The 18,029-nt window shown below is 44.8% G+C and overlaps 1 protein-coding gene across 3 annotated transcripts in view; it reads left to right on the plus strand.

Moving 5' to 3' along the window:
- ak2 (adenylate kinase 2) overlaps positions 1-18,029 on the plus strand; it is a 122,322-nt gene that overhangs the window by 95,106 nt on the left and 9,187 nt on the right. For all 3 annotated transcript variants that reach the window (XM_085962702.1, XM_085962700.1, XM_085962701.1), the window contains 4 exons: positions 7,471-7,596; positions 12,057-12,167; positions 14,379-14,473; positions 15,657-15,729. In XM_085962702.1, the coding sequence (XP_085818828.1) occupies positions 7,471-7,596; positions 12,057-12,167; positions 14,379-14,473; positions 15,657-15,729 (405 nt within the window). The remainder of the gene's footprint in view (positions 1-7,470; positions 7,597-12,056; positions 12,168-14,378; positions 14,474-15,656; positions 15,730-18,029) is intronic.

Below are 18,029 nucleotides of genomic sequence, written 5' to 3' on the forward strand. Positions count from 1 at the left end.
TAGACCCCCAAGAAGCGGGTTCGGCTACCAAATTCGCACATTGGCTGCGTTGCTTCGAGGCTTACCTGCAAGCCTCAACTGTGACCCTGGACGAAAACAAGCTGGAAATCCTGGCCTCAAAGGTGAGCCACCAAGTTTATACAATAATCCAGGACGTGACGACCTACGCGGCGGCTATCGATCTGCTTAAAGGGCAATACGCACGCCCGGTAAATACGGTCTATGCCAGGCACCTCTTAAGATCCCGCAGACAGCAGCCCGGGGAATCGGTGGAGGCCTTCCTACGGGCACTACGGATACTCAGCCGAGGCTGCGATTGCAAAGAAGTATCAGCCGCAGCACACACGGAGGGACTGATCCGAGATGCTTTCGTTGCGGGTCTAAGGTCCGACTACTCCCGGCAGAGACTGTTGGAAAAGGGAGAAATGGACCTGAGAAAGGCAGTGTCCCTCACGCTCTCGCTCGACGCGGCCCACAGGAATATGGACGCCTTCTCCCCTAACTGCTCCGCACCGTGGACGCCGCAACCTTGGGTCATGGGACCGCCACCTCCAACTGCTGCTGCGATGTCCAAGGCACAAATGTTATTTTTGTGGCCAGGCAAAACACCCCAGAGCACGCTGCCCGGCGAGAAACGCTACCTGCTCCAGCTGCGGGAAGAAAGGACACTATGTCAGCGCCTGCAAAGGTAAAACCGCTAACGCCAGCAGCGCCGCGTGCGAACCGTGGGGGCAGCCATCTTGTCCGCCATCTTGGGCTCCCCCAGCCGCGTGGGGATTGGGATCATGGGCGCCGCCATCTTGGACGTCGCCAACCTCAATCACGAGGGACCCGGACTCAACCACCGCCTCATCTGACGATCACGTCGACTCGCTTGACCATACGCTGGCCTCCGTGACGCTCGACCAATCTCTCCCTCATCAACTGTCCAGGTCCATGATGGACATTACGGTAAACAGCCGCGCCACTACCTGCCTTTTTGACAGCGGGAGCACAGAGAGCTTTATCCACCCCGACACGGTGCGCAGTTACTCTCTCCCGGTCCTGCCGACGCGCCATCGGATCTCTATGGCTTCCAAAGCCCAGTCAGCGGACGTCGGTGGCTACTGTGTAGTGGCCCTTTCAGTACGGGGCACAGAATACAAAAATTTTAAACTTCTGGTCCTGCCCCATCTCTGCGCTGCCGTTCTACTGGGGTTGGATTTCCAGTGCCACCTTAAGAGTGTCACATTAGCGTACGATGGACCTCTCCCCCCACTCACAGTCTGCAGCCAGCAGTTTTTAAATCGCCCGCCGCACACCATTTGCAGCCTCTCCACCCTTAAAGTCCCCCCCCCCCCCTCCTTGTTCGCTAACCTCACCCGCGACTGTAAGCCCATTGCTACCAAAAGCAGGCGTTACAGTGCCGGGGATAGGAGCTTCATTAAATCCGAGGTAGCGAGACTCCTGAAGGAAGGGATTATTGAGAGTAGCACCAGCCCATGGCGAGCACAAGTGGTGGTAGTGAAGACTGGCGGAAAACAGCACCTAGTTATTGACTACAGCCAGACGATCAATCGCTACACCCAGTTGGATGCATACCCACTCCCCCGCATATCTGACATGGTCAATCAGATAGCACAATATTGGGTGTTCTCGACAATTGATCTGAAGTTGGCATACCACCAGCTCCCCATCAGGGCTGAGGACCGCCAGTACACGGCTTTTGAAGCTGACGGTCGTCTCTACCACTTCCTCAGAGTTCCCTTCGGCGTCACCAACGGGGTTTCAGTCTTCCAACGGGAGATGGACCGGATGGTTGACCAGAACGCGCTCCAGGCCACTTTCCCCTATCTAGACAACGTCACCATCTGCGGCCATGACCAGCAGGACCATGATGTTAATCTAGAGAAATTCCTCCGTACGGCCCAGCGGCTGAATCTAACATACAACAAGGACAAATGTATGTTTCGTACCACGCGCCTTGCCATTCTTGGCTGTGTAGTGGAGAACGGAGTCATCGGCCCCGACCCCGACAGGATGCGCCCCCTTATGGAGCTCCCCCTCCCCCACTGCCAAAAAGCACTGAAGAGATGCCTAGGGTTTTTCTCGTACTATGCTCAGTGGGTGCCCAACTATGCGGACAAAGCCAGACCCCTCATCAAGTCCGCCTCCTTCCCTCTGACAGCAGAGGCATGTGCAGCCTTCACTCTCATATAAAAAGAGATATTGCGAAGGCCACAATGCACGCAGTGGATGAGTCCATCCCTTTCCAAGTGGAGAGCGACGCATCCGACTTCGCCCTAGCTGCAACCCTTAACCAGGCGGGGAGACCTGTGGCCTTTTTCTCAAGGACCCTCCAGGGCCCCGAGATTCGACACTCCTCTGTTGAAAAGGAGGCCCAGGCCATTGTGGAAGCGGTGCGACATTGGAGGCATTACCTGGCCGGAAAACGATTTACCCTGCTCACTGACCAGCGTTCAGTAGCTTTTATGTTTAATAATAAGCAGAGGGGCAAAATCAAGAATGACAAGATCTTGAGGTGGAGAATCGAACTCTCCACCTACAATTACGATATCTTGTACCGGCCCGGGAAACTCAATGAGCCCCCAGATGCCCTATCACGTGGTACATGCGCCAACGCGCAGGTTGATAGACTGAAGACCCTCCACAATGACCTCTGCCACCCGGGGGGTCACCAGGTTTTTTCACTTCATCAAATCCCGTAACTTGCCCTACTCCATCGAGGAGGTCAGGACCTTGACCAGGAAGTGCCAAATCTGTGCCGAGTGCAAACCGCATTTTTATAGGCCAGACAGGGCAAGCCTGATCAAAGCCACGCGCCCCTTTGAGCGGCTGAGCGGCGATTTTAAAGGGCCCCTCCCCTCCTCCGACCGCAATGTGTACTTCCTCAATATAATTGACGAGTACTCCCATTTCCCGTTTGCCATCCCTTGCTCAGACATGACCAGTACCACGGTCATTAAATGTCTGAATGACCTCTTCGCCTTGTTCGGTTTCCCTAGCTATATTCATAGCGACAGGGGCTCATCCTTTATGAGCGACAAACTTCGTCAGTACCTGCTCGCGAGAGGTATTGCTACAAGCAGGACCACCAGCTACAACCCCCGGGGGAATGGCCAGGTGGAACGAGAGAATGCGACGGTCTGGAAGGCAGTCCTTCTAAACTTGAAATCTAAGGGCCTTCCGACCTCTCGCTGGCAGGAGGTCCTCCTTGCGGCGTTCCATTCCATTCGGTCACTGCTTTGTACAGCCACCAATGCCACCCCTCACGAGAGAATGTTCTCCTTCCCCAGGAAGTCCACATCGGGGATCTCGTTACCGACATGGCTGACTTCTCCAGGACCCGTCCTACTGCGGAAGCACGTGAGGTCCCATAAGACGGTCCCATAAGACGGACCCCCTGGTCGAGAGGGTGAGCCTCCTCCACGCCAACCCTCAGTACGCTTACGTGGTGTACCCGGACGGGCGGGAGGACACAGTCTCCATACGAGACCTCGCACCTTCGGATGCTCCCGAAACACTTCCTTCGCCACCCACCACTACCCACGCCTACCCCCAGGTTGCTTACGTAGCGTACCCGGACGGGCGGGAGGACACAGTCTCCACACGAGACCTCGCACCTTCGGGTGCCCCTGAGACACCACCATCGCCACTACCCACACCCCGACCCCTGTAGACGGCATGCCGCAGCCCCAGGACCCGCCATTGACTACACAACCTCTCGACGAGACGCCAGGTTCGGCGTTGAATGCTGCACCATTACCGCCGCTGCTACGACGATCAGGACGGCATACAAGGCCACCTGATAGACTTAATTACACGAACTTTTAGTACACTTCACCCCGCCGGACTCGATTTTAAACAAGGGGTGAATGTGGTAAACCACTGTTGTTATTGTTGTTGTTGTAGTTGCTCTTGTTGCACACTGTTGTGTCTTTGCATGCCTCAGCTGACTCCGCCCACATGCCCGGGTATAAAGGTGACTGCTCTGCAGTCCCCTGCCCTTTTGGATACCAGGCTACCACGAGAGGCATGCTCTGTTCTTTGCTAATAAAAGCCTATTAATTAACTCTCTGTCTTTTATGAGGAATTGATAGTGTATCACCTATACCCACAGAACTGCTGACCACCCAACTTCGATTCCTGGCCCCCATGCTAGCTGATATTGTAAATATTTCCCACTCCTCTGGTACTGACCCCTCCCTTTCAAATCTAATGTTATCATCCCCCCCCCTCAAAAAAAAAAACTTGAAATTACCACCCCATCTCCAACCTCTCTCCCTCCAAATTCCTTGAACGTGCTGTCACCTCCCAAATCCGTGTCCATCATACCCGGAACTCCATGGTTGAACCTCTCCAATCAGGCTTCTGTCTCTGCCACAGCATTGAAATGGTCCTTCTCAAAGTCACAAATGACATCCTGCTTCCACCTCCATAATATCGCCCGTCTCCGTCCCAGACTCATCCCACCTGCTGCTGAAACCCTCATCCATGCCTTTGTTATCTCCAGACTCGACTATTCCAACGCTCTCCTGGATGGCCTCCCATCTACCACCCTCCGTAAACTTGAGCTCCTCCAAAATTCTGCTGCCCGTATCCGAACTCGCACCAAGTCCTGTTCACCCATCACCTCTGTGCTCGCTGACCTACATTGGTTCCTGTTCTAGTGACGCCTCAAATTAAAAATTCTTATCCTTTTGTTCAAATCCCTCCATGGCCTGGCCCCTCCCTATCTCTAACCTCCTCCTCCAGCCCTACAACTCTCCGAGAACTCTGTGTTCCACAAATTCTGGCCTTTTGCGTATCCTTGATTTCCTTTGCCCCATCATTGGCGGCCGTTCCTTCAGCTGCTTGGGCCCTAAGCTCTGGAATTCCCTCCCAAAACCTCTCCACCAGTGTTCCCGCTAAGCTGTGCTGCCTCCTACATGGCCTGCCTACCCCACTGCGCAGCCCATTCAAATTTTTGCGCATGCGTGGTACCTACACTGGAAAAGCCAGTGAGCGACCTGCGCGGGACCTTTCCAGTGATGCGCAGCTTAGCGGGAGCATTGCGATGCTCCTTAAATCCTACCTCTTTGATGAAGATTTTGGTCACCTGACCTAATACCTCCTTGTGTAGCTTGGTGTCAAATGTTGTCTGATATTGCACCTGTGAAGTGCCATGGGACGTTTTACTATGTTAAAAATGCTATATAAATGCAAGTTGTTAAAAGATGACCTAGGGGGTGATTTTGTCAATGGGGGTGCATTGGAGGCGGGACTGCTGCTTGTCAGGTTTCAGTCCCGCCTCCATTGACTTGTGGCCAACCCACGCTTATTTTCCCTTGATTGACCTTGTTAAGCACACCCAACGGGCTTAGCAGGCCAATTAAGGGGAAGCTGGTTACAGAGAACATCAACATATGACGTTTCATCTGTCAAATTTTTGACAGATGAATTGTCATCGTTTGAAAGCTTTGAGAAGCTGTTAAACACTGACATTCTCTGTTGTTTGGTGAGTTCCAAACCTATTTTCTGAGCAGAAAGCAGATGGCTGTTGCATCGGAGAATGCAGCAGCCATTTTGTCATCTCTGCCATTGAGATGCCGGAGCCTCTGCATCCCCAACGATTGAAGCCTCCAGGAAGAAACAAAGGTAAGTAAACTTTTCTAACACTTTTCACTCCACACTTGCACCCATCACTCCACCTCCACAGCGCACTTTTGGACCCTTCTGACCCCCGCAGACCCTCTGCTCGCCTTGCTGACCCTGCCGGGGTTCGCAGCCTTCGGGAAGCCCGCACTTGTGTGGGTAACATGGGGATAATCCTCTTCACTGCCTGTTAACTACCTGTTAACAGGCAGTTAAGTGGCTGTAATCCCCTTCCCGCCTCCAGGAGACAAGACCCGGTGTGGGTCGGGTACCCGCCTCCTGGGAAGATGGCACGGAGGCAGGATGGGTACCCACCCCCAGATTCTGCCATTTTCCCAGCAGTCCCGCCTCCATACCCGCCTCCCCAGGGCTGGCAAAATCGCCCCCAAAGTCTCTACCTCAACAGCCACTTATGGTTGAAGGGATAATTAATAGTCCTGGATCAAGCGTATTCCCCAGATGTTCACTTTCAACTAAAGTTAGAGATAGCCGAATCCTAAAGACGCTTAATTGGGTCTAAAGGTCCAGACTATTTCTCCCTAAAGGAAAGGAACAATCTGAAGATGTTGCCGTCTTCCAGATAACACTTTTAATAAGTTTAGCTAGACTGTATCCTTCCAGATATTATGAGGGTCTGGAAAACTCCCCCAGAATTCTGCAACTCCTCACCAAAGAGTGTACAGAGATTTGAGTTTGTGAGTTTGATACAGAAGTACTATATGAGACAATTCTAAAAATATATAGATTTATTAAAGAACCGACATGTAATTACAGTAAGTATTTCAATCGCAACATTAACAGTTCCAAATACAAAAGCTTTTACAATCTTATCAGAGATCCTTATTCTCAAATCTTAATTTTGTTACATTTTTACATTTCTTAGTCTTATTCCAGGATATCCACCAAAATCAAATACAAGTACCTTTTTAATCCCCGAGACTCAAAGAGTTGTAGACTTAGAGCTTACCTCTGAAGCCGAGAATCGCTTTGCCCCTTCCAGCGAATCTGTCTTCCCATTTGAAAGTCCAATTTTTATTCCCTTTTCAGTGGTATGTCCTTTGAAGTTTTCTGCTGATGTAAGCTAATTATCTCTAGTCATTTTTCTGCTGACTTCTGCTATTCTTAGTCAGTTCAGCTGGTAGCAATGCAGATTCGTGTCTCTACCCTAGGTGTTCGAAGCTCATTGTTTTTATAATGTGATTGCTGGTGCATCTATTTGATGTCATTCTTACCAAGGTCTTCTGTTGTATCTTTTTACAACGTGTAAATTAAAAACACCTCAACCGGTTGCACCATTGTCTTCTTAGTTACCTCAACTGTTTGTAACACTAGTTCGTGTCTCCGTGTTTCATTTGATGTCATTTTCACGCAGGCATATGTTTCTTTAATTTATGTGATTCTTTCCGAAGTGTTGGTTTAAGACACTTTAACTGGGTGTACCATTGTGTTCTTGCCAAGGCTTCAGACTTTCTGGAGCCTCTACCCTTCTGCTTCAATAAGGCTATTGATTCAGTGTCAACAACTTATCTTATCAATATCCTGTATGCTTTTTTACAGCTTTTCCATTGTTAGGTTTTTCGATTTTTCAAGCCTAGTACGTCATGTTTTAATAAAGTCAAAATTCTTTCATAGGATGGTGTATTTTTCTGAATATGGCTTATTTCTTCACATGGTAAAGTATTCCACGTTGTAACAACCTGTTCTAATGTAAATAATTTGTGGCTTGGAGTGAGAAGACTTGTTTGACTAGTTGATTTTTTAAATTTCTGACAATACTGATTTATGTATGTCCTAGTTATAGAAAGATACCTTAATTGCTTTCTGTTCTTGTTGTAGGCTACTAGACTTGCTGACCACTACAATGTCTGTCACTTAGCAACAGGTGACATGCTGCGAGCAATGATAGCATCTGGATCAGAACTGGGTCAGAAATTAAAGCAAACAATGGACTCTGGCAAATTAGTAAGTGCTGTATCATATATTGATGACCTTTGTTACCAGTACTGAAATGCTATCGCCTTTTTTGTGTACTCTAAAAATCAGTTTGTGATTGTCAACTATGCTTGAACTCAAAATGCTGTATAAATCTTATTGGATAAATGCTTTCCCAGTTTCAGACTGGTAAAACCACTGCTCAGTGTGAAAACTGATTCATGGAGGACTAGGAAGATCCTGGCTTTGATCTTTCCTCGACTGAATTAGCTGATTTAACCAAGGAGTGGGGTGGGCAATAGAGATGCAGTGGCATATGCATCTCTGGGCCAGAGTTGCTAGTCCTTAACTGTATGTAGTGACTATTGCTGGAAAGTCCAAGTGTGCGATCGTTGATTGGATTGAGCTCAAATGTGATGCACCCTATGATAAAACTGCTTGCTGATGCTCATTGATTATGTTTATGCAGAGAATAGTCACTAAGTGAGTTACTGAAGGGTGGCCAGTACTCAGGAATGATCTACTCCAGTGCAGTACTGAGGGAGTGCTGCACTGTTGGAGGTGCCATCTTTCAGATAAGATGGTAAAACCGAGGCCTCGTCTGCTCTCTCAGGAGGACGTAAAAGATCCCATGACACTATTTCAAAGAAGAGCAGGGGAATTATCCCCAGTGTCCTGGCCAATAGTTATCCCTCAATCAACATCACTAAAACAGATTATCTGGTATTATCACATTGCTGTGTGGGAGCTTGGTGTACTCAAATTGCCTGCCACGTTTCCTACATTACAACAGTGACTGCACTTCAAAAGTACTTCATTGGCTGCGATGTGCTTTGAGACGTCCTGTGGTCGTGAAAAGTGCTATATAAATGCAAGTCCTTTTTTTTCAGTATGCCTTTTTGGTTAATCCATAAGGAGACACTGGGTTGTCCCACTTCATCAACTCCAAAAAAAATCTAACAAAAGTACCCCCTTTTTAGAGGGGCACAAATAATAAACCCCACATCATAAAAAGAGAGGAAACTTATCAAATGAACTAATAATATTATTCCCTGTATCCAATACACACTCCAGTTCCTGCGGCACCCACCAGTCGCGGAAGGGCTCAAGTGTACCGGCGGGCACCGCGTGCTCCTTCTCCAGGGCCACCCAGGCACGGACAAAGCCGCGGAAGAGAGGCAGGCAGGCAGCCAGAGCGTTCTACGACAGTGTGCAAAAGCGCGCGGAGAAGAGGAGCAAGTTTGATGGGGAACCGTATTGGACACCCTTTTTCTGCACAATATTTTAGATTTTCTGTATGTATATGTAACCCCTTCACGGTTCTCTAGATATATGTGAGATGTGGTCTCTGTTGTAGACAGTATTCTATAGTCCAGTAAGGAGATCACTACTGCAATGGCTTAATTCTAATTATCTTACTTTATAGTTTTAACGTCAGACAGTATAAGAAGATTACAGGTCAATGAACTAAATTAGACATTTGCATACATTAGAACGATTCTAGACATAATAAACATACATTCTCCATTTATATGGATTCAAAGGAGAATCTGTCCCTGTGTCCAAATTCGAGTGCACTCTTTCGTTGGCGCGCTTAAGTTGGAGCTCATGGTATGTATAATGTCTGCAAGACTTACGACTCCGAACCTCTTCCTCCTGGGGTTTCTGCCTGGAGACTGCGCAGCCTCACTTAACAATTCCTGTATGGTTCTTTAACTTCTGCTTTTCTTCAGTGCTTTCTCACACAAGAGAAATTGTACTTAGTAACTTCAGACCATAGCACCATAAGCTGTTTCTTCTGTTACCGTCAACAAATATCAACGACAGTGCAGAACCACCCAGTAATTAAATCCATCAAACATCGGTTTAGTTATGTTTTCAAAACAGGTGGCAGGAAATTGCACTCCCCCGCACTGTAAGCCCAAGGTAAGGCGCGGTCCTCAGCCTGTACTGGAACTCCACGCCCTGCGGTCCCTGAGCAAACCTCGCACTAAAGGCTGGAGCTTGTTGACAGTTGACGGTCGATCCGACTCCCGCTCCCGAGCTCGCCAACTGTCACTCCCGCGCTCGCCAACTGTCGCTCCCGCTCTCGCCAACCGCCGATACTGGTGCAGAACCACGGAAAGCACGCTCCCAGCCACACCGCGTCCCCAAAAGCTCCTGCTGCACCCCCACATGGGCAACTCCAACCCAGGGACCCACAACAACAATAATACAGTGTCTAAGTCAAAGATTGACACCCATACCCAGCGTACACAACATTTCCAGTGGGTATTACATATATGTGTATGTGTGAAAACAGCTTACATGACAATGTTCAGTACATTTTGTCTTGCAGATAAGATATTCACTGTTTCTTTGCTTGTCAATTTTTCTTGGCTAATTTTTGCCTTTCCCTCCTCTTGAAGATTTGACACTTTGTTGCATAGATACTGGCCGGAGAGTTTAAACAAAGGACTTTGATCAGCTATTCACCCAATGAATCACAATTGAGCCCGACTCTGACTTTGTCCACTGTCAAAACCTGCAATTCCAGTAGAGATCACTGGATAGTGATCAGGGAACCCGAGCTCGGTTTCTTTTTCTTTTGTTAACAGGCAGTTAAGTGGCTGTAATCACCTTCCCGCCTCCAAGGGTACCCGCCTTCTGGGAAGATGGCACGGAGGCGGGATGGGTACCTGCTCCCAGATTCTACCATTTCCCCGGCAGCCCCGCCTCCAAACCTGCCTCCCCAGGGCTGGCAAAATTACCCCCTATATCTTTACAGCACAGAAGGCGGCTTTTTGGCCCATCATGTCTGTGCTAGCTCTTTGTTAGAGCAATTCAAAACTAATCCCATGCCCTACTTTCTTTCTCTTGCCTTGTATCTTTCTCTGCTTCAAATATTTAACCAATTTTCACTTAAAGGCAGTAACAGTCTCTGCCTCAATCACTCCCTGTGACAAAGCGTGCCATGCTCCCAACTACCATCTGTGTAAAGACATTTCTCCTAACCTCTCTCCTCTCTTTTAGTGATGATTTTGAATTGATGTCCCCTCATCACAGACTTCCCAAGATAAAATACAGGAAACTCTCGTTTAAACGGCACCTAAATATCCGGAATTCTCTAATAACCGGCAAAATTCTCACTCCGAAAACTACAGTATACAGTCGTTTATAAGTTTTGTTTTACTGTTAAGTAATTAAAGAGTTATGGATTACCCTCAACTGGCATTACTGTACTTAATCAAGCATCTTCCACCATCCATTTAACACAACATTCTGTAGGTGAGTACCCAATTATACTGCACATTTCTTGATTTTTTAATTTTTGTTTGTTAAAAATAGCCTCGGTAGATAACCCTCTCCGTTATCCGGAATTTTTTAATCAACCAGCACCATCCCGGTCCCGTCGGTGCCGGATACGAAAGAGTTTCCTGTAGTCTTTCCCAGTTCACTCTATCAAAACTCTTTTTACTATTTAAAAAATTCTATCAAATCTCCTCTGGGACTTCTCTGCTCCAGTGGAAATAGTCCCAGTATCGCAAGTCTCTCCTTATAACTCTAGTTTTCAGTTCTTGTCATTATCCTGGTGAATCTATGCTGAATGTTTTCTATAACTTTAATGTCCTTTCTATAATGGGGTGTTCAAAACTGCACATGGCACTCTATAACTGTGGTCTAACCACTGTTTTGTATAAATTCACCATTACTCTTGTACTCTATGCCTCTAAAACACAAAATTCTATTGGCCTTTTTATGCCTTTATGTACCTGTACTTGCACATTCAGTTAATATATACCGTACTCCCACAATGTATTGTTTCACACTTACCCACATTAAATTCCATCTGCCACCTGTCTGCCCATTCCACTAATCTGCTTCTGTCCTTCTGAAGTCTTTTACAGTCCTCCTGACCATTTGCTAAACTCTGACAATTTCTGTTGTCAGCAAATTTTGAGATTTTTAGATTCATCCAATGGTATTTATTTTATTTGTATTCTGTATGTTTGCCCTGGTGTAATTGTTATCCTTTGGCAATGTTGCATAACATAAGATCTGAAAAAATGCTGCATTAGTGACACAAGGTTTGTGTTTATTCTTGAAAAATCTTCCAGCCCAATTGGCACTAACTCTTTTCTAGTCCCGTATACCAATTTCAACATATGAGCCATGCAACTAGGCTCTTGAGTTAAATGAGTTGGAAGGTGTTTTTAAAAAAAAAAAAAAAAAAATGTTCTTCAAAGTCTCAAATTATTTTATGTCTTCCTTCTACGTCCCTAATCCTCCACCTCTAGATTTGGGGAGAGCTCAGTGTTTGCACTTTCTAAATTTCTCTTGGGATAAAATGCTTGAGATTGGGAACTTGTATGCAAGTTTTTTTTTCACAAAATTAACAGACTTTCTTTAAAAGCTCTTTTAGCCAGTGGAATGTTCGGGGATGGGAGGGACCTGGAGCTGATTTCATACATGTTTGCTATTTGTGATGAATTTTTGGTTATTTTCTTTAGGTCAGCGATGAACTGGTGGTTGAATTGATTGATAAAAACTTGGACACCCCAGCCTGCAAAAATGGATTTCTGTTGGATGGATTCCCACGCACTGTGAATCAGGCGCAGATCGTAGGTTAACATTTTAACTAAAATTGTACGGCAGAATGTGACATGGCATTGTCGTACCTCAATACTGATGTCCAGCTATATACAAATAAAAAAAACAAAAATAAAATAGTAGGAAAGACATTGAAGTTTATTATAAAGGAAGTAATTGAGAGCGTTTAATGAAAGTGAAGATAATTACTTTAAATATTTGTGTAATTTTTTGGAGCAAGATGTAATTGAGTTGGTCAGTGTTGAATATCTGGATTTTCAGTAGGTGCCTCAAGAACTTACAGCTCAATTGAACATTTTTGGGGTGAATTTTATTTTCAATTGGCCAAATATTGGGAAACATATTGTAGTGATAAAAGCTAGTTCTAATTGGGGAGCGGTAACCAAACGGCCAGCCCACAGTTCAGTCTCGCTGTTTTTGCTGCTCCCGATACTTATAAACATGATCTTGTGATGACATTAAAATTGAAGGGTGCAGATAACAAGTTGTGTGGGGGGAAAAACGTGCTCAGAGGGTCAAAATGTGGATAATCCTATTAACTTGACAGAGGAAATTCAGCAGTTAATGTGGAGAAATGCAAGATCTATCAAATACAGTGAGTAAAAGAAAAAATGCAAAACCTCATGAATTGAAATCATTTTCATATGGTATGGCAGTAATTAGTAAGGTAAATAAAATACTAGTCTATAAATAATTCATAGATTATAAATCCAAGGAGGTGTTTGACAACTTATAAAGCATAATAACATACAGGGAATATTTTGTTAAGTGACTACCATTCTGTGTATAGGATTCAAAGGACAGCATACATGACTCTAGGTTTTGAATTATTTAGTAAAGAGAAGTTAAGGAACCAAAGTCTACTCTCCTTAAAGCATTAGATTCAATAGGTGAGAAATATAACATTTTAAAATTAATGAATGGAATAGATTTATAATGGAGATGCCTATTGGAAAAGCATGGTGGAAAAATCGGACAGGTTCAGCAATCGATGTTCATAGTGATTCCAATAAGAATTCACCATTGTGATTAAAGTTTTTGCCACTGCTTTGTGCTTCCAGTCTTTGGATTAGCTACAATTTCCTCCAGTTAAACATTGGGAAGACCAAAACCACCATCTTCAGCCCCCGCCACAAACTCCGTACCCATGTCACCGATTGCACCCCTCTCTGACCGTTGTCTCAGGTTGAACAAGTCTGTTCAACCCCGAGCTGAGCTTCCAAACCCATATCCTTCCCGTGACAAAGACTGTTTACTTCCACCTCTGGAACATCACCTGCCTCACCTCACCTGCCACCGAAAGCCTCATCCAAACCTTGGTCACCTCCAGACTTGATTATTCCAATGCTCTCCTGGCCTCTTGTGCATTGTCCCCATCTCTTTGCCCCACCTTTGGCAGTCATGCCTTCAGCCATCTAGGCATCACGTTCTGGAATTCCCATCTTAAACCCCTCTGCCTCTTCACCTCCCTATCTTCCTTTAAGACCTTCCTTAAAAACCACATCTAACCAAGCTTTTGGTTACCCTCTCCTGAAAGCTCCTCCTTCATTAAATTTTCTCTGATTACATCTCTATGACATGCCTGCGGACATTTTTCTACGTTAAAGGCGCTATGTAAATGCAAGTTGTGAAAAGTTTGTGCAGTACCCATTTTATACAATGGGTGGTGCAGGCATGCTTTACATAGCTTGTCTAGTGGCAGAAAATTAGTACTAGGCTAACAGAGCAAGTTTATTGTAACTGAAGTGATAGTGGGTGCTAGTTTACTGGTTCATTTAGAATGTACTCTTGCACAAACCCAGTTTGCTTCCTATCTGGTTGGGTTGTACCCTAATACAGAGTCATATTTACCTGTTGTGGCGCTTCATTTACACATGCTGCAGTGATTGCCGTGATCAGTCACGTCACTTTTCTTGTTATCGTTTACCCAAGTTGCTGAATGGCGGCCAGATAATTCCCCACAATGGAGGGAAAATTGGGGGGAAGCTGGGGAGGAAGTGGCGGTGTGATTCCAGGGCTATCATCGTAGATGCAGCTCGTTTTGCATTCGTTTGGATTGCGATCTGAGAGTGGGCCAGTAGCCAGTGGATGGGGCATTGGTTAAAAGGCTTTAAGCATGTTTTTAAATTGTGTTCCAAAAGGGGGTTTCAAAAGCTATAGATGGCTGAAAGACATGTAACTCAACCCTTGCCTTGTCTTAGTCAATTGTGGTCTTGTTACAGTTTGATAAACAATTGGAAAAGCGATCTGAGAAGCTGGACTCTGTGCTGGAGTTTAAGATTGATGATGCCTTGCTGCTAAATAGGATCTGTGGCAGGTAACAAATAGTTTTTTTTCTTGTTTATTACATAATTGCTTGTTACATAATCCATTTTGCTAGGTCAGCTCAGATTTGAATATTGATGGTTGAGTCTTCACAAATGCTTAACTAATTCAGCAAGACGTGTTTTGCCTGGATCAGAGAATTTTTTAATTTTACCCTATTTTTAGCCTGTTGCAAGAAGCCAGTTGTGCCTCCATTGGGGAAATCAGCTAAAGGAACAATCCTGGGACCTTCTAGCCTCCATTAGTTCAGTACCACACCACAAGTAATATTATTGGGGAGCTGAGTTGAGTGTACTGCTTATTGCTTAGCTCTTCGTTTGGGCAGGAGGTGGCTGTTAAATATTCAAGCGTTGGATTATCTGCAAAAAGAGTGCATAAAGAATTCTTTGTTGTCGTACTTGGGTGAGTGGATGCGACCCGATTACAACTATTGCTTAGTTATACTGAACCTTCAAAATTGTGGTATTTTGGGCTGTGTGTTCAGTCTTGTATAGTAACTATTTGTGTTGAACAGAATAATTGAAATTCAATGTGTTCAATCTTTTATAGAATGAGATATCAGTGACCAGTTGGGTGTAAAAGTGCTGATTAATGCACATACCATCATTAGCTTACTGGCAACTTGGTTAATTGGCTGTTTAAAGAGGTATTTTTGCCATCTGGAAACTTTTCAAATAATCATACTTACAACAAACTAGTCTGTGTGTGTCTGTGTATGTAAGAGATAGCAACTGATCTTTGTGGCTCAGCACCATACTAAGCAGCATATTTATCCACTAAAATGTTAGGGATGTGTTACGGCAAAAAACATTACTTTAGGTTCTTAAAAGAACTGCTGTACTGTATCCAACAATTCATTTTAGGAATATCTAATGGCTATATGGCTGTCTCCAGCAGTTTTGTACTGGAACAAGGGGCTTTGGCCTGATAAAAGCATTATTACTTTGACTTTATTTATTTAGTTTAAGATCCCTATTTCATTATAGAATTTGATGGTATTGACACTATAGGCTTACTTAATGTTTCCGGGCAGTTAACTGTGTGTGATGGTGACTTTGAAGTGAGGCAAATGCTATCCAGTGAAAAGTGTTTGTGAAAGTAACACACCGAATGCTGACTGCATTGACTTTTATGAGGAAAGTGCTGTTGCAACCGCATACACTTTTATTTTACAGACTGATTCACCCGACCAGTGGACGCAGCTACCATGAATTATATAACCCACCCAAAGAGTCAATGAAAGATGATGTATGTATCAGGAATTACCATGATTAGTTGTGCATTGTCCTTGGTATTACACACTGTAAATTATACAATAAGAATCATTCCAAATTAAGCAGTCAAATATATTTGAATATTTCCCAAAACTCTGCATTTGCATCCTACTGGCAATCCTTCCAAAAGACTAGTTTTCACAGTCTACAGACTAAGCAGTTCTTAAAAACAAATACGTTCAAGTAAAGAAAAATAAATCTTCCCTAAGCATTAATGGGTGTAGTTATCTAAGTTGGCTTTTGACTCACTTGCATTTAACAAATGAATTTCTGCTCGTGTTTATAGATGAAGTAAAACTGCTTTAACAGCCACCTTTGTGGTTGCCTTCAGGTGTTTTATGTGTGTGGTTCTCAAGTATATAGTTATCAAATTTAAATTGGGTTTTGTACACTTGTGTGTTCATTATGATGTACCACTTTAACAACTCAATTCCTCATGTTGAGAGCCTCCATGGATGTGAAAAGGTGTTCGAGTGAATGGACTGGCACGTTCCCACTCCATACTAAACAAAATGTCCTTGGAGTGCACATTCAGAATTGGTTTAAAATCCTCTACTAGCAATACCACATCCACAATATATGCCTATGGTTACAACTTCTTATCTGAGGGATTAGAGAAAGTTACCTGTTCCTTTTCCCTGGCAATGAACACAAGAGTAAATCTAGATTTCACAGACCAGCAACTGAGCACAAAATATTACATATGATAATCAACCCCTTCACTCCCGAACATCTTCTGAAACAACTCGTGAAGGGTTCTTGGTGGTTAAACAAACCTTATAATGGTCCATGTTCAGTATTGAGAGTTGGCAAAGTATTGTATCTTTTGTTATTTTTGTACTGGGGTGATGCAAGTTAAAAGTCTGTAATCAAATGAAATCTGTTGTATTGACTTTTGGCTACTAAACGTGATTTGTAGTTTACAGCCTAAGTCTCGTGGCCTGATTGGAAGGTGTTAAGGCTTTAAGAACACAAGAGAGCTCATAACATTTCCAGTAGCTAATTATAGTAACGTTTTCAACCCTGGGTAACACTGCAATAGCAGAGATGGTCACACTTCAGTTTGTAAGGAGCAAGTGTTCGCTTATGGGAGTAGTTTCTGCCACTGACTATGGGCAATAGCTTGTGAAGCCCTAAAATTGTGACAGGCATCTGCAAAAACAACCCAGAGCTGGGTGTAGCAACTGGAGCCTACCTGCATTTGGCCACATGGAGACCTCCAGAACAGAGTATGGTGTTTCCAGAAATACTGTGTAGTAACCGTTTGGAGAAAGATCTGATTCTTATTGAAAATATTCTTGGATTTAATGGCCCCCTTTCCCAATTTGATTGCAGTGAGGAGGTCCCAAGAATGCGTGGATTCAGAACTTGGCCCAAAATGATAGAAAGTCATAATTGGCCCTTGATGCCGAACAGTTAATTAACAAATTCATATCATCATATCTTGATGTTTTGGACAATCTTATAGAGGCCATAAAGACCATGACTACTGCTCAATCCTTGCAGAACCAAGCCCATGCCTTCTCACTAGAAGATGGGAGTGGGGGGGGGGGGGAGGGAAGAGGAACTACTAGATTGGTTGACACAATTAGTACTATCATGCAAAGCCCTCTCCCGAACAAATATGGTTGTAAGAAAATTGAAATGGATTTTACATGATTCAATTTCAATTTCAATTTCAATTTTATTTGTCACATAACCAAATACAACAAGTGAAATCCAGTCAGTGAAATGCTTTTTTCTTAACGAGCCGAGCGCACCAAGCAGCAAAGGACACTTAGCTGCTGGTATGCACGGAGCCCGCAAGGACGGCAGCCATCTTCATCGGCGCCATCTAGAATTGGAGGTTACCTTGCCCATTCATGGAAGCTTCTCGGCTGTTACCCATCTCCATGAAAGATGGATGGCTGTGCAGTACAAGAAAGGCCACAGTTAAGGGACAGTGACTCCTTTCCACCACTTCTGGCCACTGCCAACAAATTTCTGCCTGCATCCCAGTGTGCATTGCTGTTTACAAGTGTGTGCCCCGCTGTGCCAACAAACTGACGCAGCTATCGTGAGAATAAAATGTAGCGTAGCTAAACATGTAAGCTTGTATAAAGTTGTGGAAAACAAATAATTGCAAAAAAATTCTTTTGTGATCCTCTCCTTACAAACAAACGAAAAGACGGACCGAAAAAGACCAGCTGGTCCATCGAGGCCGGCCCATTCAGCCATATTGCAGCTAAGCAACATGATCCCCAATACTTCCCACTCGCCACCAGCCATGTCATC

This window comes from Somniosus microcephalus, chromosome 20 (assembly GCF_052327205.1).
Source record: "Somniosus microcephalus isolate GS21.2 chromosome 20, FLI_Smic_1.0, whole genome shotgun sequence".
Classification (NCBI taxonomy): Eukaryota; Metazoa; Chordata; class Chondrichthyes; order Squaliformes; family Somniosidae; genus Somniosus; species Somniosus microcephalus.